General features: G+C 38.1%; 3 protein-coding genes and 1 non-coding gene across 5 annotated transcripts; 3 read left to right on the forward strand and 1 right to left on the reverse strand.

Annotated features, from left to right (window-relative positions):
* The first annotated feature begins 336 nt into the window (after positions 1–336).
* On the forward strand, positions 337–11270 carry LOC112197290 (E3 ubiquitin-protein ligase UPL6). 2 transcript variants are annotated; one of them, XM_040518193.1, is made up of 26 exons: positions 337–794; positions 1598–1719; positions 1844–1971; positions 2526–2637; positions 2835–3015; positions 3527–3709; positions 3938–4120; positions 5157–5238; positions 5390–5505; positions 5663–5967; positions 6152–6248; positions 6501–6644; positions 6791–6874; positions 6947–7033; positions 7195–7335; positions 7473–7598; positions 7863–7961; positions 8032–8099; positions 8210–8276; positions 8735–8905; positions 9004–9093; positions 9897–9977; positions 10179–10252; positions 10377–10448; positions 10555–10644; positions 10728–11270. In XM_040518193.1, exons 1-26 carry the CDS (start codon positions 636–638, stop codon positions 10792–10794), a joined length of 3129 nt encoding a protein of 1042 aa, XP_040374127.1. In that variant the 5' UTR covers positions 337–635; the 3' UTR covers positions 10795–11270. The 2 variants fall into 2 exon arrangements, with proteins under 2 accessions (XP_040374127.1, XP_024193679.1); XM_024337911.2 differs by having other exon boundaries at positions 338–794; positions 1598–1695; positions 10728–11199.
* Positions 11271–11988: 718 nt separating this feature from the next.
* Positions 11989–18920, forward strand: LOC112195889 (nuclear export mediator factor Nemf). Its single transcript, XM_024336119.2, has 14 exons — positions 11989–12318; positions 12399–12511; positions 12586–12682; positions 12774–12898; positions 13306–13840; positions 13964–14149; positions 14335–14628; positions 14728–14880; positions 15466–15620; positions 16236–16341; positions 16461–17375; positions 17675–17747; positions 17888–18244; positions 18503–18920. The coding sequence occupies exons 1-14, from the start codon at positions 12214–12216 to the stop codon at positions 18688–18690; spliced, it is 3402 nt and encodes a 1133-aa protein (XP_024191887.1). The 5' UTR covers positions 11989–12213; the 3' UTR covers positions 18691–18920.
* Positions 18921–18975: 55 nt separating this feature from the next.
* Positions 18976–21655, reverse strand: LOC112195890 (30S ribosomal protein S1, chloroplastic). Its single transcript, XM_024336120.2, has 7 exons — positions 21280–21655; positions 20694–20969; positions 20523–20603; positions 19993–20274; positions 19804–19914; positions 19495–19581; positions 18976–19317 (listed from the first exon to the last, which is right to left on the reverse strand). Exons 1-7 carry the CDS (start codon positions 21565–21567, stop codon positions 19210–19212), a joined length of 1233 nt encoding a protein of 410 aa, XP_024191888.1. The 5' UTR covers positions 21568–21655; the 3' UTR covers positions 18976–19209.
* A 101-nt stretch (positions 21656–21756) lies between these two features.
* On the forward strand, positions 21757–21827 carry TRNAG-GCC. The gene has a single exon. It is a non-coding gene; the product is annotated as a tRNA-Gly (tRNA).
* The last annotated feature ends 3327 nt before the right edge of the window (positions 21828–25154 follow it).

Below are 25154 nucleotides of genomic sequence, written 5' to 3' on the forward strand. Positions count from 1 at the left end.
AGGGCGGAGAAAACAAACATTGGAGTCGCCACCAGTCCCAACAAGTAGCCCAAAAGGAGCCGGAGATGGTGGAGTCAACGCCGAGAGAAACAAAGTCAACAATCAGAAACGGTTGTTTCGTAGGGAGAAAGACAAGGCGCGTGAGGCGCGTTCTATTAAAGTTTCTTTTTTGTATCTCCTCATGCATAAAATGAATCAATTCTATGGCATCATCTTGAAGCAAAATTCGGGGCAAAAACCAAAACGAATCGTTTCGGGCACCCGCCTAAAACGAAACGAAACGAAGTTTCGGTACGACTCTCTTTATAAGAAAAACGCGATTTCCTAATAAACCTTTTTACAATATCAGGTTTGCTTGAAAAAGACCTCAAAATTTGCGTTCTTTTCAGTCGACGACGTCTACATTCAGTCCAGCCCAACCTCCTCTTCTTCTTCAGCTCTCTCGTGATTTAATCCCAAAACCAAACCCTAATCTTGCTTCTTCTTCTTGTTCTATGATTAACAATCCAATCGCGACTCTTCAGCTTCTCCGATTCTAGGGCTAGCTTCGCTGTCCGGCCGATCAAGCACTCGCCGAAGCCTGGAACGAGTTGCGTGGACGTTAACCTAGCTCCGGAGATTCGAATTTCACGAGAATGTTCTTCTCAGGCGATTCGTCGAATCGGAAGCGCGTGGATTTGGGGGGACGGAGTACGAAGGAGAGGGATAGGCAGAAGCTTCTGGAGCAAACGAGGTTGGAGCGCAACCGGCGGTTGTGGTTACGCCAGCAGAACTCCGCCGCAACTAAGATTCAGGTCTGTGCTCTTGCATTTTCATTTGAATTAGCTTCTTACTGCGAAAGAATCGATAGTGAGTGGAAATTGGATCGAATTGGATAGGCTTGTAGTGTTTTAAGTCTAATTTGTTGTGGCTGTGTAGCTACATTTTACTGTAATGTCATCGTAAAGCACTTGAGAATGTTAAAAGACAGTAAAGAAATGAGTTTCTTGTTTAAATTGAGCGTAGATTGTGGATTGAAAACCTACCATATGAGTAGATTTTGTGGAGAGCAGGTGCCTAGCTTGAAATCAATATTTTTGGCAGTCGAGAGTCTGTATTTGTAATGTGTTCAATGTTAAAGGCTAATTACCATTCAGGATTGAGTGAGACATGGTTTTTGGAGCAAGGATGTAGCTGTTGTTGTTCACGCACTTGGGAAATCTTCACGAGTTAATGAAGAATTTGACTAATATGAGCAGCCCTTTTATGCATACTCTCATGATTTCTCATTGTTGCAACTTTAGGCATGGAGTGGTAGTATGAGTAAACTATGAACATGTCGTGAATCTCTAGAAGTACAGTCTTAGCAGATATCTTCAAAAAAGAAGAAAGGGAAAAAAAAAAAAAAGAAGAAGAAGAAGGAAGATTATACAACTCACACGTTTCTCAGTCATAACTCAGCTTGTAGTTACTCTTCTCACTATCAATGAATGCTTTTCAATTCCAGTTTATTTTGAAATATATTCAGCTCAGCTGTGCTGAGTTAAGTTCGGTCTAGGTAGAAGTGTAATTACTACCATGTGTGTTTTGCCCAGTTTTGACTAATTACTAGCTACAGAAATGCTTCAGAGGGAGAAAGGTAGCAACATCTGAATATTCTAAGGTGCGGGAACAGTTCTATGGAACATATGGGAAACATTGCCAGAATGCAGATAAGTACGAATTGAATCCTTACTTCAGGTTCTTACTTATATATACTTACGAGCTCCGTTTAACTGACTCTTAAGTGTAATAGTTGTCAATTAAGTTGATGCTCTACTTTAAGCATCATCATTCTTATGTCAAATTGTTGTTGTGCATTCAGATCGTGTTTTGGTCCAGACTCAGACTTTCTCCGCCAGTTGCTTTTTTTCTTCGATGCTCGAAGTGTTGGCGACTTTTCCATTCTTGTGGAAACATGCCGGTTACTTAAGCAATTTGTCAGAGATACAGGTGAAAGTTCAAGTGATTTTTTGATTGATATATGTCTCGTGATAAATTCCAACTGTTGGTTTGGTTTTTTTTTTTTTGAAACTTTTGTTTTTAGTCCTATAGATGCTTTCATGGAATCTTTTATCACTTAAGTTGTAATCCTGAAACCATCCTTATCCCCCCCCCCCCCCCCCCCCCCGAAGGTTCATGAACATATTAGCATTTATTTTTTGGGGATATACATACATATGGAGGCTCATTTAATGTTTAGTAATAGATCTTGAATTTTTGCTAATTGACTACGATTAAACGACATGATTAGGATGTGTTCATTTAAATCCCAATCCATATTGTTTTTATAAGGTTAGAGCTGGCTACAAGTAAGCTGCTGAATCACTTCTATCTAGATATGTTGTTTCAAAGTTTAACAGTGAGAAATTTCCATAGTAAGTGCAGTTTTTCAACCTTTAGTACTAGTATATGAGAAGTTTGGTTTAATGTTTCAAAAAGATCAATGAGATCACTCGTTTGCCCTTCTTGGGATCCATTATTGACAATATCTGCCTTTGAAACAGGGGATACGGTGAGCCTCTTTGCAGGCATGGATTATTCATCGAAGCATGCTTTGGTAAATTACAGAGTGAAGAAACTTGCATATCTGTGTATCAAGGCTGTTCATCAAAATAGGTTGGTTGCAGAAACACCTTATGAATTTTCTGAAAACTGATTCTTTTGATTTTCACGGTTAACCGGGTGTTTTGATTCCAAAACATCAAAATGCTTTATCTTTTGGTTTTGTTGGTTTTTAATGCCATTTACATAAATAACTTTCCTTAAGGTGCTCGTTGATGCCAGACTTACTTTTCTATTCTTTTATTGGACAGAAATCAATTGAAGGATCAACTTTTTGCATCTCCCCAGGAGTGCACTGTGCCAACAACTTTATTGTTGGAAACAGTAGTCTTGTTGATTGATCATAAGCTTCCGTGGGTTTGTAAGACAGTTAGCTATCTTCTGGAAAGAAAAGCATTTACCCTGTTTAGAGAGATTATTTTAACAGGAAGGGTATGCATCTGATTCCTGCTATTTATGCTTAGCTATTTTTTTTGTTTATTGCTCCCAACTCCATGAGATATAACTCCACATTTATAGCTAAGTTTAACAAAGATATCTGTTCATCCCTACATAAGGGGGATATGGTATGAAGTTATGTATCCTCTTTGTAAGGACTTCTGAAAACAACATAAGAAACTGCAATGATTTTAGTTTCCCATCAAGACTCTGGGGACATTGCGGTTTATGAATCTTACGTAGTTAACACATCCACATGTAAAGTGAATAAGAAGATGATCAAAGATATTCTTTTAGACCTCGGGTCATTTTAAACCATACATTTCTTTTCCATTTGTAAAACAACAAAGTGTAATGAACCACCAATTGGTTTTCTATTATTAATATTTCTGTATTGTTCCTACTTTTTTTAGTTTTTAATCTTATTTTTGGAGACTTGTCAATTACTATATCTTGATTGTGCACTTGAAAGCATGTACTAAAACCATATGGTAATATGGTGCAGGCTAGTATAGAGACTCATAATTGCATTGACAGAGTATCTTCATTGGAGCGCACTCTTGCTGTTGTAATTCCTCACGTTGGTCAGGAGCCATGTAACTGCCCAAATGTTGGTCCACACTGGAGTTTTTCGTCTCAGATTCTTACAATTCCTTTCTTGTGGAAGCTACTACCATATTTAAGAGGGGTAACTTTTAATGACATATTGCATTTTTAATGTCTGACGTAACCCACATGGTGATGGCGCTCAAAACTAGAGCTACTTTTTTTTTCCCCGATTTTCGGTTCAATGCAAATCTTATATTGTGCCGAACTTGTTCTTTTATTTTTTTATCATCTATGAAAGAACAATTTCTTGTTTTCGTATTGCCAAGGCAAGAAATTTTCTTACAAATGTAGTGGCCTCTTTGACTAGGTTTTTGCAACGCGTGGGCTGAGCCAACATTACATTCATCAGATGGCACTCTGTGTGCATAATCATGCTGATGTGCTTCCCAATGATACATCAGTTGAGTTACCCAGTTATGCCTGCCTTCTGGGAAATATACTAGATTCTTCCGGAGTTGCTCTGTCTCAGCCTGACTGCTCATTTGAAATGGTAACTGCTCCACTGTTACTAGAAGGTTTTTATTTTATTTTTTTAATTTTATTATTATTATTATTTTTTCTGTGGAATAGTGTATTGTTTGCCTTTTCTCATTTTGTCGTCCATTGCTCCGTGAATCAGCTGTTTACTATTTCCTTGATCTTTCAAAGCTCAAATCATCTTCTAGGCATTGCTGGAGTAACTTAAAAAGGATTTGAACCTAATTTGTGCTCTTGCCGGCCTCTATATTCTTATCAGTTCTTTGAAATGATTTCATACTTTGAATACTACCGTAATGGCTTGGTTGCACTTGGCTTTACTTTTTTTTGCCTTGTTTTTACCTTTCAACTTTCTTGTTTAGGCCTTTGACAAAGAATTTAGATTGTTGCTCTTCTGTGGCTAAGATAAGTGGATTTTTTTGCTTTTTTAGACGTGCAGGTTGTAGAGCTTTTGGTAGCTTTATGTGCTTCTGTTTCGGCAGAATTAGAGACCAGCATTTCTCATATTTGCTTGAGCATAGCTTTTTCTCTTTTGGGTGTTTTGTCTGCATCATGCAAGTGTTTTTGGTGTAGATTTGTGGTTTCTGCTGTTTTTCTTCCTCTTTGCTAGTGGACCACTTGTCCACTTGTACTGTATCATTCATTGATGAATAAACTTCATTCCGTTTCAAAGAAAGGTTTCTCTGATGAAAATAAATATTGTCTTTGCTCCGTCTGTTTTGAGATCATAGTGTTCAATAAATTTCTCCTTGTATAACCAAAGTACAAAATCAGTGAGATCATAGATTTTATAAGTTGCAGCATTATAGTAGCAGTTGTACTGTGTATGGATGAAAAGAAGACAAGTTTTTGTTTTTATTTTTTATTATTTTTATTATTCTTTTGTTTCCCTTGTTAAAAACAGGATCCACAGGTTTTTGACAATGGTCATTGAGTTATTTCTTAGCATAGTTGCTTAATGTGCTATGCATTCACTTATGTGGCTACATTATTTCATATGTATCAGTACTGCAACTTTATTGATGGCCAAATTTTTTTGTAAATTTCAGGCTGTAGACCTTGCTGCTGTTGCAACATTCTTGTTGGAATCCCTTCCTTCAATAAAATCGTCAAACAGACAAAGCAAGGAAGGTATGCCGTTTTTGCATACATGCTGTAGTAGGTTCCACTTTCCAAAGTGGTCTAGGTCCATCTATGATCTTGTATTGAGTTGTTTACAGCGTGTGACGTATCAAATTCTGTATCATAATCAACATATATACTAATTTATCCTGACTTTCAGATTCCATGGTGGGTGAGGATGATACTGAGGGAGATGATGCAATGGAAATATGTTTGAATAATGATTTGGAACGGCAGATTTGTGAGGCCATAGATTCACGCTTTCTTCTGCAATTTGTAAGCCATCTTGAACCGTGATGATTTACGTGTAAACCTATAGATAACTATAGCAAGAAAATCTGCCTCTACCTCATAATATTAAGTTATTATTATTATTTTTTAAAAATTTTATTTTGATTTTTTGTTATTTTTTCGGTGCTTGGATTTGGAGCAGACAAATGTTTTGTTCGGAGGGATTTCACTTGTCAGTGATTCACATAAAGCACCGGATGATAGAGAGGTGTCAGCTGTTGGCGCAGCGTGTGCTTTTCTACATGTCACTTTCAACACCTTACCTCTTGAGAGAATCATGACTATCCTAGCTTATAGAACCGAACTTGTCCCTGTTCTATGGAACTTTATGAAACGGTGCAATGAGAACCAGAAATGGTCTTCATTGTCTGAGCAATTGGCATATCTACTGTCAGGAGATGCACCTGGTTGGCTATTACCTTTGGCAGTTTTCTGTCCTGTGTACAAGTACTACTACTACTACTACTACCACCTTGCTCATCATTTAACACTTTTTTTTTTAATGGTGTGAATTATCTATTCATTGTTTAGTCATGCTTTATGTATTCTGTTTTGATGCTAGATCAATGTGGCTACTGAATGTGTATAGAATTGAACGCCTCTAGTTTGACTCTTTATTTATATGGATCAGGCACATGCTTACAATAGTTGATAATGAGGAGTTCTATGAACAGGAGAAGCCACTATCGTTGAAGGATATCAGATCCCTAATTATCATACTCAGACAGGTGAGCTCTTGTTGAATATATGTAGTTAAGATATTAAAAACATGGTGATCATTGTAGTTGTGGGTATCCTTCTGCCAGGGAATATCTAGTTTGTAGGTCTATAATTGGTTGTTCACTATGCATGACAAAGTGGATTTACAGTGCTGTATTGAACTGCTGATTGCCATGTCACACACACAGTTGATTTGTGAGGTCAAGTACTTGGTAGTTTCTATTTAATTGTTAATTATTTGGACTTTACATTTTCTGCAGGCTCTATGGCAGCTTCTCTGGGTGAATCCTACGGCTCCCAGTAACTCTTCGAAATCTGTCACCAGCACCCCTGCAAAGAAGAAGCACCCTGTGGAGTTCATTCAACAGAGGGTTGGGATCGTAGCATCTGAACTCCTCTCCCAGGTAACAAATGAGCTTTAGAAGTGTATTTTGCGGTTATATTTGTGAGAGCTTTATTAGTCTCCTACCTTGAGTTAATATGTGTCCAGATTATGTTGAACAGTAAATCTTATCCTCTATTTCTTCCTTCCAATTTGTTATATATGTAGTTGCAAGATTGGAACAATAGACGAGAGTTTACTTCCCCCAGTGACTTCCATGCTGATGGTGTCAATGATTTCTTCATTTCGCAGGTAAATTGATCCCATTTCTAGGACCAAACTTTTTGTTGTATTTGTTTTAATCTCGTCTTTTTATTTTTTAAGGCCGTGATAGAAAATACCCGAGCCAATGACATTTTGAAGCAAGCTCCGTTCCTAGTACCGTTCACAAGCAGAGTTAAAATATTCACTGTAAGTATTAATCTGCTTTGAACCTTTATCTGGAAGCCTGGAACTGTCCGTTCAATGGGGATTGGCCTTGAGACAAATTTACGTAAAAGGATGTGCAAATTGTTATTGAGCCTTACATGTTAAACAGTTTTTTCATTAATTTGTTCAAACCAATTTGGCAGTCACAATTGGCAGCAGCTAGACAAAGACACGAGTCTAATTCTGTGTTTACCAGAAACCGGTTCAGAATACGGCGGGATCGTATCTTGGAAGATGCTTATAATCAGATGAGTGCATTGTCTGAAGAAGATCTTCGAGGACCGGTAATGTGTCTTTACTGGCTTTTGTACATGTAATAGATTGAGGTTGTGTTTGTGAGTGCTTTTGCTGTTGCTAGTATACGTTCCTATCCATTCCTATCCATTGCACAAATTAATCTCCTTTGGCTGTTCACTTGCAGATTCGGGTAACATTTGTAAATGAATTTGGGGTTGAAGAAGCTGGAATTGATGGTGGTGGGATTTTTAAAGATTTCATGGAGAACATTACTCGAGCAGCCTTTGATGTCCAGTATGGTTTATTTAAGGTGATGAAATTTTTGTGGTATTTAAGTTTCTGAAGTTTGTACTGCTTATAGCCAAAATTTTGGTACTTTCTAATGATACATTTCTCTAAATTGCGCAAACCAATTTTACATCCCAATTACACCTATATGTCACCTGAAAGTTAAATGTCCTCTGTGATAGGGGAACAAGAGATTAGGACGGAACAGGTGGTACCTTTGCCACCTGTTTATTTATTTCTTCTGATTTATCTTCTTTGTTCTCTGCCCTCTGCTTCATATATCCAGGAAACATCCGACCATCTCCTCTACCCTAATCCTGGTTCAGGAATGATTCATGATCAGCATCTCCAATTTTTCCACTTTCTGGGAATTCTTCTTGCAAAGGTAACAAGTCTCTATACTGTAGATGTCTATATGATGCTTCATCATAATATGGCGTGTTTCTCCATTACAGGCCTTGTTTGAGGGAATTCTTGTTGATATTCCATTTGCAACGTTCTTCCTGAGCAAATTAAAGCAGAAGTAAGCACTCACTCTTTTACTGCAATCCTGTAATACTTTAATGAAACTGTCTAGTATGTTTGACTGCAATTGTAATACTGAACTTCTTTTCTTTTCCATTTGTTGGTTAGGTACAACTACTTGAATGATTTACCTTCATTAGACCAAGAATTGTATCGCCACCTTATTTTCTTGAAGGTAAGTTTACTCTTTCATCTTTTTCCTGAAATTGCTTGTACTGGAGGCTTGTGCTTGTATTGACTCGATCATAGGAGAAGTCTCCTTTATTTGCAATATTTTTTATCTTAGATTACTGTTGAGTGTTGCATGCTGGGCATGGCTTCTCAATAGCATTCATTCGAATTTGTTGTGTCATTTTTGAAACTCTTTCTGATCATTTGAAATTTGTACTCTTGTTATTGAATTTTTAATCTACTAATCACTCACTTCAAGTAATCTTTCTTTCTGTAAAATATTCTATTGGACTTGATTGGCATTTTGTTCAATAAAAAACAGTTGAAGTGAATCACTTATATTTCTCATCTGTATTTAAATTGAAATGACTGCTTCTTTTGTTTCTTGTGGGATCATCTTGCAATTATTTCTATTTCTGGAAAGCTCAGTATTCCCACCCTTTTACAATTTATTACATGCAGCATTTCAAAGGTGATATTTCAGAACTAGAACTATATTTTGTGATTGTAAATAATGAGTATGGGGAGCAAACGGAAGAAGAGCTGCTTCCCGGCGGAAAAAACCTACGTGTCACTAATGACAATGTCATTACTTTTATTCATCTTGTTGCCAATCACCGTTTAAATTATCAGGTAATGCAACTTTCCGTATTGAATATTTGAATATATGAGACACCGTCTGGGTTTATTTGTTCTCGTTGTGGACGTAACATGGTTACATTCATTTTCAGATACGTCAACAAAGTTCTCATTTCTTAAGGGGGTTTCAGCAGCTTATACAGAAAGATTGGATTGATATGTTTAATGAGCATGAACTTCAGGTATTATGGTCTACCTTAATGCTTTATTGATTTGCACTTAGTTTACATAGAATAATATGTTCATACTCATTTCTTGACTGTGGTCTAATATTAATATACTAAAACAATCTTGGTCATTCTCTGCTCTTAGGAAATATCGCGATCTTAGACACTATCCACACTTCGTCATTCTACTTTCTGCTTTCTTGCCGGTGGTCTAAGATTAATATACAAAAAAGATCTTAGTCATGCTCTGCACTTAGGAAATATTGCGATCTTAGACACTCCCCGCACTTGGTCATTCGACTTTCAGCTTTATTGACCTAACGTAGTAACTCATATCACTAGATATCCTTTATCTAGCTTATTGTACTTTCATTACTACTTTCTAGTTTATTTGTTCTCAGTTGAAGGCATGGCATGACTCATATTGAGTGATATAAACTATGAAGATCCCTTCATTTTATTGTTCATTTCTTGCCATATAATAGGTTTTGAATGTCCTGTTGACCTCAAGTTGGTATAAAAGCTGAATCCATACTGTATCATGTTTAGTGGTTTATTGGATGAAGTGTATGCTGCATTGCTGCTTGCAAAGTTTCTAACAAGTAGAGCAATCTATGAGACGAAGTGTGTATGGCTTGCGAAGTTCCTAATTAGTAAATTGATTTATGGGATAAAGGGTGTATTGCTCGCAAAGTTTCTTTACTAACTGGTACATATTGTGCTTATCGCAAGGCTTATTATAGTTATCGCTTCACAAGATCTTTATCTGATGTTATTTGCTGAAGTTCCCAAATTTTTGACTTAACTCGTTTTCACAGCTTCTGATATCAGGTTCACTTGACAGCCTGGATATTGATGATCTACGGAGAAACACTAACTATGTTGGTGGCTATCACAGTGTAAGTTCCTGGATGTTACCTTGTTTTATATGCCTCTCTAGGACATGTACAGATATTGCTTAAATTGATAAATCTAGTTCCAGATGGAGTTGTCCTTGGTAATTAACCTGGTCTGTTATATGTCTTCCCTGAATTGTGGGCTTCTATAAATTCAAATTTTCCTGCTATTTATATATTTTTTCTCATTATTTGTTTCAACAGGAGCATTATGTTGTTGACATGTTCTGGGAAGTTCTCAAAAGCTTTTCATTGGAAAATCAGAAGAAATTTTTGAAGTAAGTTTGTAGCATCTTTTAGAAAATTCCTTCATATGGTGTCTAATTAAATTTTTTGCCACTCTTTAAGTTAAATGAACTTCAGGAAAGGTACTAAGTTACTAACTGACCAGCTTTTTTTCAGATTTGTGACTGGGTGCTCTAGAGGACCATTGCTTGGGTTCAAGTACCTTGAACCATTGTTTTGCATCCAGAGGTAAGAATTCATGCTAGAGTTTCATCTGATTAGAAATCATTTGATCGTAGTAAAATTGTTGAGAACATTTGGTTTCTGTTTGTATTTATTTACTTTATTTTGATAGAGCTGCTGGTAGTGCAACTGATGAAGCTCTTGACCGATTGCCAACTGCGGCTACATGTATGAATCTGCTGAAGCTTCCACCATATCGGAGGTTTGTCTATATAAATATCTTAATTTTCTACACTTGAGTCTTCCATCATAATAGCCTATTCAATAACATATTTTTCAATACAGCAAGGAGCAATTAGAAACGAAGTTGATGTATGCAATAAGTGCAGAAGCTGGTTTTGATTTGAGCTGATGGAAGCTATGCATTCTAATTGAGCACATATTGCATTGGCCTGATTTTCGAGGCATACAATTATAGCCCTGTTAATTTGATTCAAGCAAGTTCTTGCTTGGAATTGTCAAGGACCAATGAGCTGCGGACAGCCAAAGCAGAGTGAAGCTTGGGGTGGAGTGGTGGCATGTAGATATCTATTTCTTGCAAGCTCCGGATTTGACATGTAAATATGCGGGGTTAATCTGCAAAGTGCAACAGCTTTGTCAAGTTTACAGGTCCTGGGCTTTCTTCACATCATAAATTGGTTTGGAGAATTGTAAAATAATTCAGACCATCATAGTTGATATATTTCTGTAAATGAGAAAAGGCAATATTATCGAATATATAGATGGTTTCCTACCTTTCCTCCTTTACATACAGTTATGAGTATCATCTGTTAGGATCGCAAACTTTGCTATGCTATAATTATGGCTGAAGTGTGCCTCTTTTATCAATTACATACTTACATTCTCGTCGCACGACTGTCAGCTCATTGCTGCTACAGTTCTCGGTTTCTCTGCGCAACATCAAGATCGTACCAAAGAGATGAACAGAGAAAACGAACACACTAGGATGATATTATACTACAATGCCCTAATTTGATCCGACAATCTAACATGTAAGCAGTTTAAATTAAAAGCAATGAAGTAGGACTGCAAAAAGCTATTTTTATGTTAAGCTAGCAAAAGCTCACTCAACTTAATTTATGGAAGTAGTTCATTTTGTACTGTGTAGCACTTTTAGACTTTCAGTTTTAAGTTAAGTAAAACACTTTGACATTTATTTTTAGTACTATAAGCTAGCTTATCTTATAGGCACAACTCATATCAAACTAGCCAGTAGTATTCGTTTATAAACAATGTCCTAATTTGAACGACGATTCAACACTACGTACCCTCTATTATATAGTGTTAAAAGCAGGTTTATCAGCTCCCGGTTTTACTGTTCATTATACTTGTAACAAGAGCAAGTTTACCGGTTCCTGTTTTATTGTTCATTATACTGATATTATTTTAGGATTATTGTAATATGAGGTTTAGACTCTATATCTCTTTTTGTATTATACAGTTTCATTAATCAAGATTTGAGAACATCTACACGAGTGCTGTTTTAAAAAACAAAAAACAAAAACATGCAAGTTTACCAATATTTTCCAACTTTGCCTCAGAGAGGCACTCCCCCATGAAGAGAAAAGGGACAAAAAGAAAAATAAAAATAAAAAATCTTGAAAGAAAAGAAAATTGAGCTTCAAATATTTGGAAGAGAAAAATAGGAAAGAAGGAAGTGTGATTAGGGCGTTGTTGCCGCCATAGCAATCCCTGACCGCCCTGATTGTTATCTCAAAACGCTCCGTTTAAGACACGTCCAACCACAGAAGAGAGAAAGAGGCCGCCGAAGATGGTGAAGGTGCGGATGAACACGGCCGACGTGGCCGCCGAGGTCAAGTGCTTGCGGCGGCTTATCGGCATGCGCTGCGCCAATGTCTACGATCTCTCTCCCAAGGTCCCTCTCTTCTCCTTCTCCTGCTGTTTAACCCTATGATACAATCTAAGATTTTCCTAATTTGTTTTCGATTTTTACAGACCTATATGTTGAAGCTTATGAACAGTAGCGGCGTCACCGAGTCCGGCGAGAGCGAGAAGGTCTTCTTGCTTATCGAAAGCGGCGTCAGATTGCACACTACTGCCTATGTTCGGTAATTAATTTTTTTTTTTGTGGTTAATAGTTTATAGTTCATAGTGTTCATGGCTTTCTGCTTCTGTATTGTAGGGACAAGAGTAATACTCCGTCTGGTTTTACGCTCAAAATAAGGAAGCATATACGAACAAGAAGGCTCGAGGATGTGAGGCAGCTGGGATATGATCGGGTATAACAAGAAGCTCTGGCAATTTGGATTTTTCGAAATTTAGTCTTGTCATTTTGTGCTTTGGTTAATTTTTGTGTGGCATTTTTGGCAGATTATACTATTTCAGTTTGGATTGGGTGCTAATGCCTACTATGTTATATTGGAGCTATATGCGCAAGGAAATATTATTCTTGCAGATTCCGAATATATGGTCATGACTCTTCTTCGCTCGCATAGGTTAGTGAATCCATTTCCTGTCTCGTTTAATGTTCATGGACATGATGAATAAGTTATTGGAGATGCGCTGTTATTTGAGATAAAATATCAGTAGCAATCGAGAATCATTTTTCTAGGCTCTAAGTTTGCTCACTTGTTCATTGAGGGAAACCCAAAGACTTCTGATTTTGGGTTTTCATTTAACAATCATGGACATGAATAAGTATTCTGGCTTTTGCATGATTAGAGATGCACTGTTATTTGAGTTGGTACTTATCTTAAATATGAGTAGCAATCCAAAAGACTTTGGCGTTCTAGCTTTTGATTTTGCTCACATGTTTACTTCGAGAGAAACCCAAAGACTTCTGATTTTGGTTTTCATTTTCTTTTTAAAATATTAATTAGATGGTAAAATCTCATTTTGGTAGGGATGATGACAAAGGGGTTGCAATTATGTCACGCCATCATTATCCAATAGAGATTTGTCGAGTTTTTGAGCGAACAACCGCTGCAAAGTTGCAGGAAGCCCTTACATATTCCAAGGAACCTGATAACAATGAATCTGTAAAAGATTCTGAAGGTCGAAATGATGCATCTGATGCGCCAAAAGAAAAAAAGGGTGGTCGTAAAGGTGGGAAGCCCGTTGAGTCCAGTAAAAAGCCTGGTGATGCTAAAGCCAAACAAGCCACTTTGAAGAATGTTCTAGGGGACGGACTGGGCTATGGACCTGCCCTTTCTGAGCATATTATTTTAGATGCTGGTCTTGTTCCAAATACTAAAGTTGGTAAAGATGAAAAGCTAGATGACAATACACTAAAGCTTTTGCTTGAAGCTGTTACAAAATTTGAGGACTGGCTGCATGATGTTATATCCGGTGAAAAAGTTCCTGAAGGATACATTTTGATGCAGCACAAAAATTCAGGGAAGAATGGTCCCCCATCTGAACCAGGAAGTTCTGGCCAGGTTACCACATGATTTCTTGTGCACAAGATTTTTTTTTTTTTTTCTTCTCTTGAATGAAGGATCTACCTTTATAGATTTTCATTATTGTTATCTTATCTAGGATTTCCTGAATCTGTTGTGCAGATATATGATGAATTCTGCCCCATATTATTGAACCAATTCAAGTCGAGGGAGTATGTGCAGTTTGAAACATTTGATGCATCCTTGGATGAGTTCTATAGCAAAATTGAGAGTCAAAGGTCAGAGCAGCAGCAAAAAGCAAAAGAGAGCTCTGCCACCCAGAGGCTTAATAAAATCCGCGTGGATCAGGTTTTGTACCTTTTCTATTATTTTACTATTTGCTTTTCAAAGAGAGATTCAAGTCAACTATACTGAATTTAAGATAGCACACAAGTTCAATTAGAGAAGTCCTTTTATCATCCTTCTCTTTCAAGTTGAACGACATAGCAACTTATTGAAATCTTCCATCTCAGTTATTTCAATCCTATATGTAGGAAAATCGTGTGCATATGTTAAGGAAAGAGGTTGACCAATGTGTTAAAATGGCGGAATTGATAGAATATAATTTAGAAGATGTGGATGCTGCTATATTAGCTGTTCGTGTAGCTCTTGCAAAGGGCATGAGTTGGGAGGATCTTGCTCGTATGGTAAAGGAAGAGAAGAAATCTGGAAATCCTATTGCCGGACTCATTGACAAGCTTTATCTTGAAAGGAATTGCATGACATTGCTTTTGAGCAACAATCTTGATGAAATGGATGATGATGAGAAGACTCTCCCTGCAGATAAGGTGTCTTTCGAGCATCTATATTTTCTGCATCTTCTTTAGATTGAAACAATGTTTCTCTTCATTACATTCTACTTCCAATAACTTTCTTGTCTCTTATAGGTGGAAGTTGATTTAGCGCTTTCTGCACATGCCAATGCTCGGCGGTGGTATGAACTAAAGAAAAGCAAGGAGAGCAAACAGGAGAAGACTGTAACAGCACATGAAAAAGCATTTAAAGCTGCCGAAAGAAAGACTCGTCTGCAGCTATCGCAGGTAGCTTCTCGTTCTGTGGTTTTAAAGCTGAGATAGCTAATGCTCTATGCAAATCAATAGTATTATCATTGTATTTCAGCATTGTCTGTGGGGCCTGTTCACGGTCTTCATTCAGCCTTTAAGTAGAAACTCTATTAGGTTACAACCGATATTTGAGTTAGTTGAGGTAGAAAATAATGTAGTACTTAGATATTTATGTATTTGATTATGGATATTCTAGTCAGTGGTGTCATGAATGGCAGATCAGACACTGATAGTGCTCTTCTGTTTTCTGTTGCCTTCATGATGTGGACTCTTTTACAGGTTTTTTTTTTTTTTTTGGAATCTTTGTTCTTATTCAAACACAAAAAAGAAGAAGGAAAAAGTAATCTCATGTTGGTGTATATGTGTGATGAGAGCAGTCTATCAACATCAATGCCAAGCAATTATATTCCTATCTATTTAGCAAGTGATGTATGAGTAATAGAGACAGTTAGCTGTAGATATATGGCGCCGTTATCGGAATCTAATTTTGATATAGCTTTATAATCTCATGACATAAATTGTTTTCAAGTTTTAATCTTGTTTCCTTCAAATAACTCTCAGGAAAAAGCTGTTGCTACCATTTCACATATGCGCAAGGTTCACTGGTTTGAGAAATTTAACTGGTTCATCAGCAGTGAAAACTATTTGGTTATCAGTGGACGTGATGCTCAACAAAATGAGATGATAGTCAAGCGCTACATGTCAAAAGGAGATCTGTAAGTGAATTAGTTATGCTGTCATGATCTTCTTTAACATAAATCAGATATGCAAGCACCGGGTAAAGACAGTTATAGGTTGAAAGTATACAGCTACCAAGACTAGTTCCAACATGCTGAAGTTTATGGTGAAAATTAAAGAACTGCACCTTTTGAGTTTTAACCTAAAATATACAACTGTTCGGAACGATAATATTAGGAGAAAATGTGAGCTTAGGTGCATCATTTAGTTTTGTTAGTCTTGCGATACCTTCTGTTCTTCCTTTAATGTCTTCCCTATGGCTGCCTCTTCTCAGGAACTCCATTGTAGTTGGATATTGATACTTCTTATGTCCTGTTTGTTGATTTTGCCCTACCTCGTTTTATGTTTTCTCCATTTGTTTTCCTTCGATGATTTCCCTTGTCTTCAGTATGGTAGAGAAGAAACAAAATCAAGTGTAACATATGAGACACAAGTTCTTAATTTGTCAATGTAGCATTTTCTCGAATCTTATTGCATGGAAATCTAGATTGTTTTTGTAAAAGTGTTTACAACTATCCCAATACTTCTCTGGCAATCTACTGTAAATCCGGAATCGGCATCTTCTTTCTAATATTGATTTGGTTATGTAACAGGTATGTTCATGCAGATTTACATGGCGCTTCTAGTACTGTAGTAAAGAACCATAGGCCTGAACAACCAGTGCCTCCACTTACTTTAAATCAAGCTGGATGCTACACAGTAAGTCTTTGACCTTCCTAAAATGCTTTCACATTTGGTAGTAGTTTATTGTGTTATAGAGAGGGTTTCATATCATTGGAAGTGTATGACTAAACTATTTTACTGATATTATGATATAGGTTTGCCAAAGTGCGGCATGGGATTCAAAGATGGTCACTAGTGCTTGGTGGGTTTATCCTCACCAAGTCAGTAAAACTGCTCCTACAGGGGAGTATCTTACAGTTGGAAGTTTCATGATTCGTGGGAAGAAGAACTTCCTTCCTCCACACCCTCTGATTATGGGCTTTGGGCTGTTATTTCGGTTGGATGAGAGCTCCTTGGGTTCACATCTGAACGAGAGGAGGGTAAGAGGTGAGGAGGAAGGGACAAATGATGCTGATGAAAGTGGGCCTCTAAGTGAGGTTTCTGATTCTGAATCAGAGAAGGATTTGAGACAGGAAAAAATTCTAGGGGAATCACAAAGTGTACCAGATTCATCTAAACATGTACATAAACCAGAAGATATATCCTCTCAGAATAGCTTACCTACAACCCCTACAACCGTTGCTAAACAAGTGGACTCAAATTCAACCAGGAACATCTTGAATGATGTTGATCAAGACAACGCAGTTGATGTTGCTGTGAATGGTGTTGCACCTGTCACCCCACAACTTGAGGACCTCATTGATAGAGCTCTTGGGCTTGGATCTGCATCTATGTCTGTTAAAAATTATAAAGTTGAAACCTCTCCAGTTGATTCGGTAGCAGAACAAAATGTTGAAGAGAATAAGGCTACAGTAAAAGAGAAAGCTTATATCTCGAAAGCTGAAAGAAGAAAGCTCAAGAAAGGCCAGAGTGTTCCTGAAGATGTTAAACTGAAAGTAGATAAAGTGAAAGAAAATGTTTCTGTCCGTCAGCCTGAAAATGAAGTAAATGATAAGAAGCCAGGTGGTGGAAAAACCAGCCGTGGACAGAGGGGTAAACTCAAGAAGATAAAAGAGAAATATGCCGATCAAGATGAGGAAGAAAGAAGGATTCGTATGGCTTTACTAGCCGTGAGTAACTTCATTACCTTTTACATTGGATTTTTAGAATCAATTGATTTTCTTGCCTTGATTCCTTTAAGTTTTATGATCTATAATGAGTTTCTTGCCATTTATGTTGGCTCTTTTGTTGTGACATAAATGAGCGTGAGTGTATTTGTGCACGAGTCATTATAAAATATTAGACCAACATGTCCGTATGAATTAAGTATAATAGGTATAACTACATCCTGTGCTATAGTAATATGATTATCAGAATTTACTATAAAACAAAATCAACCCAGTTATAATTTAATATTTGGAATTTTCAGTCTGCTGGAAATGTACAGAAGAAAGGAGAGTCGCAAAATGGAGAGATAGCTCAAGTGGAGGACAAGAAACCTGGTATTTTTATTTCATTGTCTTTGTATACTTCCTTTGTTTCCAACTTCAACTGGTTATCTGGTTATCAGTGCTGCTGCCATGGGGCCGTCTATTGATTTTTAAACTTATTTCTTTCTTTTATTGTTTGTGAAAACCAACAGGTCCTGAAGAGGGTGCAAAAATATGTTATAAATGTAAGAAGGTAGGTCATCTGTCCCGAGATTGCCAAGAACATCAAGTTGATACATCAGATAGTCATGCAAATGGTGGAGTTGATCACCCTAATGCCTTGGATAAAACTACTTCTGAACTAGACAAGGTGACAATTGAGGAGGATGATATTCATGAGATAGGTGAAGAGGAGAAAGAAAAATTAAATGATGTGGATTACTTGACTGGCAATCCACTGCCCAGTGATATTCTCTTGTATGCAGTGCCTGTATGTGGTCCTTATAATGCAGTCCAATCTTACAAATATCGAGTGAAGATAATTCCTGGCTCTGTGAAGAGAGGAAAAGGTATTAAATGTTCATCCCATTGTAAATTTTCCGCATACTTTTATGGTGAACTTGCTCCTTTTAATGGCAGTGGGCAGATGTTCCTGCATGTTAGTTTCTGAAATACTGCATTGCGAGGACAGAAATTATTCATCTTTTTACCATGGATTAATCCCATGGAATTAACAAATTAGTTTATACATTTGGGAAAGTGGACTAATATGTGAACCTAGTTTTTTGTACATCATGTTAAAGTGCTTTCTTTCCAAATTTTTGTAGGTGCAAAAACAGCCATGAACTTGTTTAGCCACATGCCGGACGCAACAGCTAGAGAGAAAGAGTTGATGAAAGCGTGTACTGATCCTGAGCTGGTTGCCGCAATTATTGGAAATGTGAAGATTACAGCTGCAGGCCTCTCTCAATTGAAGCAGAAGCAAAAGAAAGTCAAGAAGAACGCAGCGAAGTAGGAAGAAGCTATAGACAACCTAGTGCTGCATCAAGTTTTGTAAAGACAGACCACAGTCGTTTTCTGCAATAGGGGTTGCATCCAAAATGTTATTCCACTATACTAACCCTACCGTCTCCCCATGCAAAAACAGTTAATCCCATATTAGTTAACTTGAATGTCTGAATATCTCTGTGGGTTATGGCTTAGAAAGGAAGATTGATATCAATAATCAAGGGCGTCTTTAATCTTTATGGTTTAATGTGACATGCAACACGATATCTTGTCGCAAAATGCTAATAATGACTGGAGGAAACACCCTCTAGTACAGATTTCTATTATCACAAGGATTGACATCGTTCCTTCAAGGTATAACTGATAAAAGCTACATTTACTCAAACTGAAAATTAAGTATGAACAATTTGATTACAGCAATGCAAATGTGAATTGACATCTTTCTTTCAAGGTAGGGGCTTTTACAACAATTTCTACAAGAAAATGTAAGCAGAAATTATCCCAAATGCTGAAGAACTCTATTGTCTCATTCAGTCACTACAGCCGAAGGCAAATCACTCAAATCTAAACCCTCTACTGGCAGGTCTGAAGTAACTGGGCCTAAGATCCCATCAGAACTTAGGGTTAATCCACTCTGCAAATTAAGGACATAAGCATTAGGTAAATTGATAAAATGGAACTTCCAATATCAAATACTTTTACTATGGAATCAAACTGAATGAAGTGCATCCTACTCTAGTTTGATATCATTCTTTTCATATGTCAATTGCACCAAACCATAGAATCTAGGAAATAATAACAGAACAAGTACCTCTGGCTGGAAACGAAGCATGTCTGCACGAGCCATAGCCTCTGCTTGAGCAATTCTCTGCCTGAATGTCTGAGCCATCTCCTCTGCCTAGAGTGACAGAATCAAAGACATGGTTATTTCTAAGGTTTTACGAGGTAAATACAGCTACAACTATGTTATTATATCAGTATTCAGGAGGAGAAAAAGTGCATATAACAAACTTTAAGCTTTCTTGTCCTCGTCTCAAACTACAACAGTAGTCGTGCCAAAAGATAAGACAGCAAAAACAGACCATTGTGGACGTAACAGAGTTTATTATCCAGAAAGTACCTTCTCAAAAACCAGTGTAGGATTCCGAATCATGTCACCAGGAGTCGGTTCTAACTTTTTAGTTGATAGACTTACACGGCCTCTCTCACGGTCATGGCTCAATATCATGACCTACACCAAAAGTATCAATTAGAAAAGTTTAACAGAGACTAAAACTCTTGGCCAATAATGTATGAATTGTATCTATACCTTGAGAGTGTCACCAGGTTGAAGAACTGTTGCAATATCAGAGACTCGGTCATGACTGATCTGACTAACATGAAGAAGGCCATTGATTCCACCAATGTCAATAAATGCACCATATGGCTTCAGGCTCTGCACAGTTCCAAGGACAACTGATCCAATTCCTAGTTGTGCTTGATTGTCTGCCATGGCCTTGCGGTTACTGAGGACAAGCCTAGATTGTTCCTCATCAACCTCCACAAACTTCAGAGGGATATCCTTCTCAATAAGCTCTTCCGCAGTTGATTTCTATAACATACAAAAGTAAATTTGCGGATTCAAATAGTAAATTAGAGCTGAATGCTGGGGTGGAGAAGAATATAAGATATTATAGCATAAATTGTTATGGTGAGTTACTGCCTGTTCATTTTGACTCTTATTATACTTAGAAGTTACAACTCCATTGTTTGGCCACATTACTGAATGCAAAATTTTAGAAAGAAACACAAGTATGAAGCTAACAACAGGCTTAGAAATTTGAGGGTTAAAGAACTAACTGTTGATAACTGCGAGAAAGGAACAAAACCTCGAAGACCTTCCACCACAGCCACCACTCCACCTTTGTTTGCACCAACAACCTGCATAAACAAATCTTTATCATATAAATTATGCCAAACACACAACGGAAGTGAAATCAACTCATAACAAGCTGGGAAGCAGATACCCACCCTACCCTTGACAACAACATCCTCAGCTTGGAGCTGTCTACACCTCTCCCACGCAAGCTCAAACTGGATAGTCTTCAAGCTCAAGATCAAGCTATCATCATCCTCATTTTCGCCAATAATTACAAACTCCTCTTTCACACCGGGAACTAACCCTACTTCTTCCACATGCTTTATCTTATGCATACATGCATCTTCCACTTTCAAATGCGCCGAAGACTTTGCAGTAATGTCGACTAATGCCCCCTTGTTATCTGTATGGAAAATCACACCCTTCACCTGAAACACACAAAATCCAGAAAAAATCATCAACACAATCTCCCGCTCATTCAAAGCTCACGTTCCCAAAACCTTATATAGCAGAAACGGACAGAGTCATTGCCATTCTCAATTCACATATTATCCAAACCAAGTGCTTTCTTTTGGGTTTAAAGGTTATTGTTAGCTGAATAACAGAGACCCAATAGTGAAATTTTTACATAAAGACAGAAACTTTGTGATACCCAGCAGTGAAATTTTACATAAAGACGGAAACTTTGTGATACCCAATAGCTGATTTTGAGTTGAAAATGAAAAGGGAAGGACTGACCTTGGTACCAATCTCGGAATTGAAGTCGTACTTTTCAAGAGCGGAGTAGAAAGAGTCGAGATTGAAAGAGACGCCTTCCATGGGGGCAGTACGGCAGCGTTCCTGTGCGTCTTCGAAGATTTCCTTGAGCTTGAGGCGCTCTTTGGTCTGAGCGTTGGAGATGACTGAAGCAGAGACAATGGGGAGCAGAGTGGTCTTGGTTTGCGTGGGAGAGAAGGGCTTCGAGAGCCGCGAGGTTGAGAGAGGTGAGCATCTCAAGCCTGTGAATTGCTGAGCCAAAGACGCCATTTTGGGTGTCTTCTCTGTTTCTCAAAGGCACTGTGTTTGTGTCCTTCTTTAACAATTCAAATGGTTTTGGTCTCACATAGATAAGGCACTGATAGAGAGTAGAGAATTACCTTCAATCCTCCATGGATAATGTAAATGCTGAAGGTCATTTTTGGTTATCCTCTTTGAGGTGAGCACAATAACCAAATGGCACCAGTGGTCTAGTGGTAGAATAGTACCCTGCCACGGTACAGACCCGGGTTCGATTCCCGGCTGGTGCATTCGTTTTGCTTTCCGTCCTTCTTACTTTTCGTTTCCCCCCTCTTTTTTTAACTCAACAACTACTATGTTTTTCATAAACAAGATTAACCACTCGTCATCTTGATCAAGCATGAATGAGAAGAAACGATAAAATTACCTGACCTGGTTCGTTAAAATCACTTCTTAATAATCATTATCTTTCACAATAAATAGATTCCAGGTAGCTATTCTTACGTAGGGCAAATATATCACGTGGCTGGTAGGGTTGCTCAATCAGTGAATATGCAAGGGAGTGTTTTGGATATTTCATTTTAATAAGTAATGATAGTTTTGGAACACGCTTAAAGTTTTCTGAGTTTTGATTAGGCTGCCCTAACGCCACGTGGTACGTTTGTTCCATATAAGAATTTCTCGTGTCGTTTGGCATTTCTATCTCAATTTTCTTCTCCTCTTGCACCTTGCTTTAAATTCTTCATTAATTGGCTGTTGAAGGATCACTCATCTCCCCTCATTATACTCATATGGGGTATTCAATTGTTGAAATCTGAACCATTTTTCACCGTATTTGTTCATTGAAATATGAGTAGTCTCATTCAAAAATACATGATCGACATTATAAGAAAGGCACCTCATAGTTGTGAGGAAGCAATTACTTTTTTACTTCTTAGCTAACATATATATATATATATATATATATATATATATATATATGGTTATTATCACAAATGGTACCTGAACTATACCTCAATCTTATCGATGGTACCTGAACTTCAATTTTGATCACAACTAGTACCCGAACTTTTCGATTTCATTTTAAATGGTACTTAGAGCCACCTCCGGTTACTATTCCGACTAAAAACTGCATGGGAGGCAATCATAGTGATGATTTCAATGGTTGCAATCATATATAGTGATGATTTTTTGGTAATAGACTTGCCTTGAACTTGTTTTTTTTTTTTAGATTTGGCTTTTTTGGCTGGAATAGTGACCGAAGGTGGCCTTAGATACCATTTAAAATGAAATCGAAAAGTTCGGGTACTGGTTGTGATCAAAATTGAAGTTCAGGTACCATCGATAAAATAGAAGATAAGTTCAGGTACCATTTGTGATAATAACCCATATATATATGTATATATATATATATATATATATATATATATATTCTGGTGCGCTAATGGCATGTCTCTCTGTGTGTGGATATGAATTTCTGAATTATTTTACTCATCTCATAACGAAAAATGCATCTCTCTACTAATAGTAAGCTGACATTTTTGCAGGAGCAATTGGTGTTTGTTATGGAATAGTTGCAAACAACTTACCACTTGCACAAGAAGTAATCCAGCTCTTCGAGCTCTATAAACAATATAAAAGGCCTGGGCGTCTGGACCCGAAAGACTGAAAGCCCGACCCGGACAGAACAAAAAGCCCGATTCGGTTCAGTTTTGATATGAAAATACTCGGTTCGGTGCAAAGCCCGACCCGAATGCATTATCGGTTCGGTCTCGGGCTTCACATTTTATGAGACCGAAGGCCTGATTTCCCATCATTTGCTACTTGTCCCGGTGATATTATGCACATGCAGCACCTCACTTTATCTCCCTCTGTGGTGATATTATAATATATTATTGGCACATGTAGCACTCCACTTTGTCTCCCTTTGTCTGCTGCACTACACTTTGTCTCCCACTATTATAATATATATGCAACCCTTTTCTCTAATTATTGAGCTCACCACAAAGGCACAAACACTTGAGCTCACCACAACCCACTTTCCCGATCTCAGCCTCTTAACCCCGTTTCAGAAAACACTTTTGTTCTTCCCCAATTTCTGAAAACCCAGTTAATCTGCTTCCTAGATTAAAACCCAGTGACACTAACCTTAAACCCGATCTCAGCCTCCCTGAATCCCCTCTCTCGAACCCAGCTCAAAGCCTCAGTCCCTCAAATCTCCCTCTCAGTCCCTCCCTCACTGTTCTCTCTCTCTCTCTCTCTCTCTCTCTCTCTCTCTCTCTCTCTCTCTCTCTCTCTCTCTCTCTCTCTCCCCTTCCAGAGGGGAGGACCAAGCCCATGATGCGGTTGTGGGGCTGGAGCACAGCGGTGTAGGAGGCGAAGTTGGCCGGGAGCAGCAGAGGTTCTTGATCTAGTCGATGACGGCGAAGGAGGTGAAGTTCTCGGAGGTGATGAGCTCGATGCCACGGTAGTGGCGATGCTTCTCCTTCTCAATCAGGTCGTGGATCTATGGGTCCATGGTCTCCAGGTTGGTGTTCCCCCAAGCGATTACTGCCTCTATTGGAGAGAATGAGAGGAGAGAATGGGGAGAGATGAAGAAGAAGAAAAATGGTTGTGGATTTACAGGCAAAGCTGGGAAACTGAATTTTGGGCCCGAAAAGCCCGAGGACCAAACAGACTCATTTGTGATCAGTTTCTGGCGGTTTTCATTTTTGAAAAAGCTCGAACCGACCCGAACAGATTGTTTCGGGCTCGGTCTCGGTTTTACCAAATTTCGGGCCCGACCCAACCCAAGCCCAGCCTACAATATAACATAAAAAAGATGCGGCTCTATAATCCCAACCACGAGGCGCTCCAAATCCAGTGGCTCCAACAGTGAGGTGATGCTAGGAGTGGAGAATGAGCTTATTTAAAACGTTTCATCTAAGAGAGTCTTGCGTATGTCAACCGTACCACGTGGCAATGCGGCTGACCAATCAGTGCCCAGCATGGGGTATTTTTGGTATTTCACTTTTAAAAAGCAAGGATAGTTTTGGAATAAAGAAAAAAAATTCTGGCTTTTGATTGGTTAGACATACCACGTGTCTGGTACGTCTGACGTACGCAAGAATTTCTCTTCCTCTAGTCAAGCCATTGCAGATGATCGAGTCCAAAGAAATGTTGGAAACTATAGGGATGTGAACTTCAAATACATTGCAGTTGGAAATGAAATACACCTCAAAGATCCAATGGCACCATATATTGGCCTTGCCATAGAAAATTTCATGTTGCAATTTCTAAGGTTGGCCTTGCAAATAACCGTGGTTTACCCTATAATCCTCCAAGAGTCCTACCCTCCTTCAAGAGGCGCATTCAAGCCCCAGTGGAGACCATTTCTAGATCCTATCATTGACGTCTTAAAGGCGAGCAAATCCCCCTTATTCCTCAATATGTACCATGATTTTAGTTAGATTCAAAATCGTTAGCACATTGATCCTCAATATGCTCTCTTTACGTATCCATCAGTGCTCCTGCAAGATGGCCATCTTCAGTATCGAAACTTGTTCGATGCAGATCTGGATGCACATTACGCTGCTTTAGAGAGGGTCGGGGGAGGTTCTGTGAAAACTATTGTGTTG

Source organism: Rosa chinensis, chromosome 4 (assembly GCF_002994745.2).
Source record: "Rosa chinensis cultivar Old Blush chromosome 4, RchiOBHm-V2, whole genome shotgun sequence".
NCBI lineage: Eukaryota > Viridiplantae > Streptophyta > Magnoliopsida > Rosales > Rosaceae > Rosa > Rosa chinensis.

Coding starts and splice junctions, on each gene's coding strand:
- LOC112197290 (XM_040518193.1), top strand. CDS start 636: ATGTTCTTCTCAGGCGATTCGTCGAATCGGAAGCGCGTGGATTTGGGG. Junction 5,968..6,151: donor GTTTTCTGTCCTGTGTACAA/GTACTACTACTA, acceptor TATATGGATCAG/GCACATGCTTACAATAGTTG. Junction 7,962..8,031: donor TGGGAATTCTTCTTGCAAAG/GTAACAAGTCTC, acceptor TCTCCATTACAG/GCCTTGTTTGAGGGAATTCT.
- LOC112195889 (XM_024336119.2), top strand. CDS start 12,214: ATGGTGAAGGTGCGGATGAACACGGCCGACGTGGCCGCCGAGGTCAAG. Junction 12,899..13,305: donor ACTCTTCTTCGCTCGCATAG/GTTAGTGAATCC, acceptor TCATTTTGGTAG/GGATGATGACAAAGGGGTTG. Junction 16,342..16,460: donor ATCAAGCTGGATGCTACACA/GTAAGTCTTTGA, acceptor ATTATGATATAG/GTTTGCCAAAGTGCGGCATG.
- LOC112195890 (XM_024336120.2), bottom strand. CDS start 21,567: ATGGCGTCTTTGGCTCAGCAATTCACAGGCTTGAGATGCTCACCTCTC. Junction 20,970..21,279: donor ATTCCGAGATTGGTACCAAG/GTCAGTCCTTCC, acceptor TGTGTGTTTCAG/GTGAAGGGTGTGATTTTCCA. Junction 19,582..19,803: donor CTACACTGGTTTTTGAGAAG/GTACTTTCTGGA, acceptor CTGTCACTCTAG/GCAGAGGAGATGGCTCAGAC.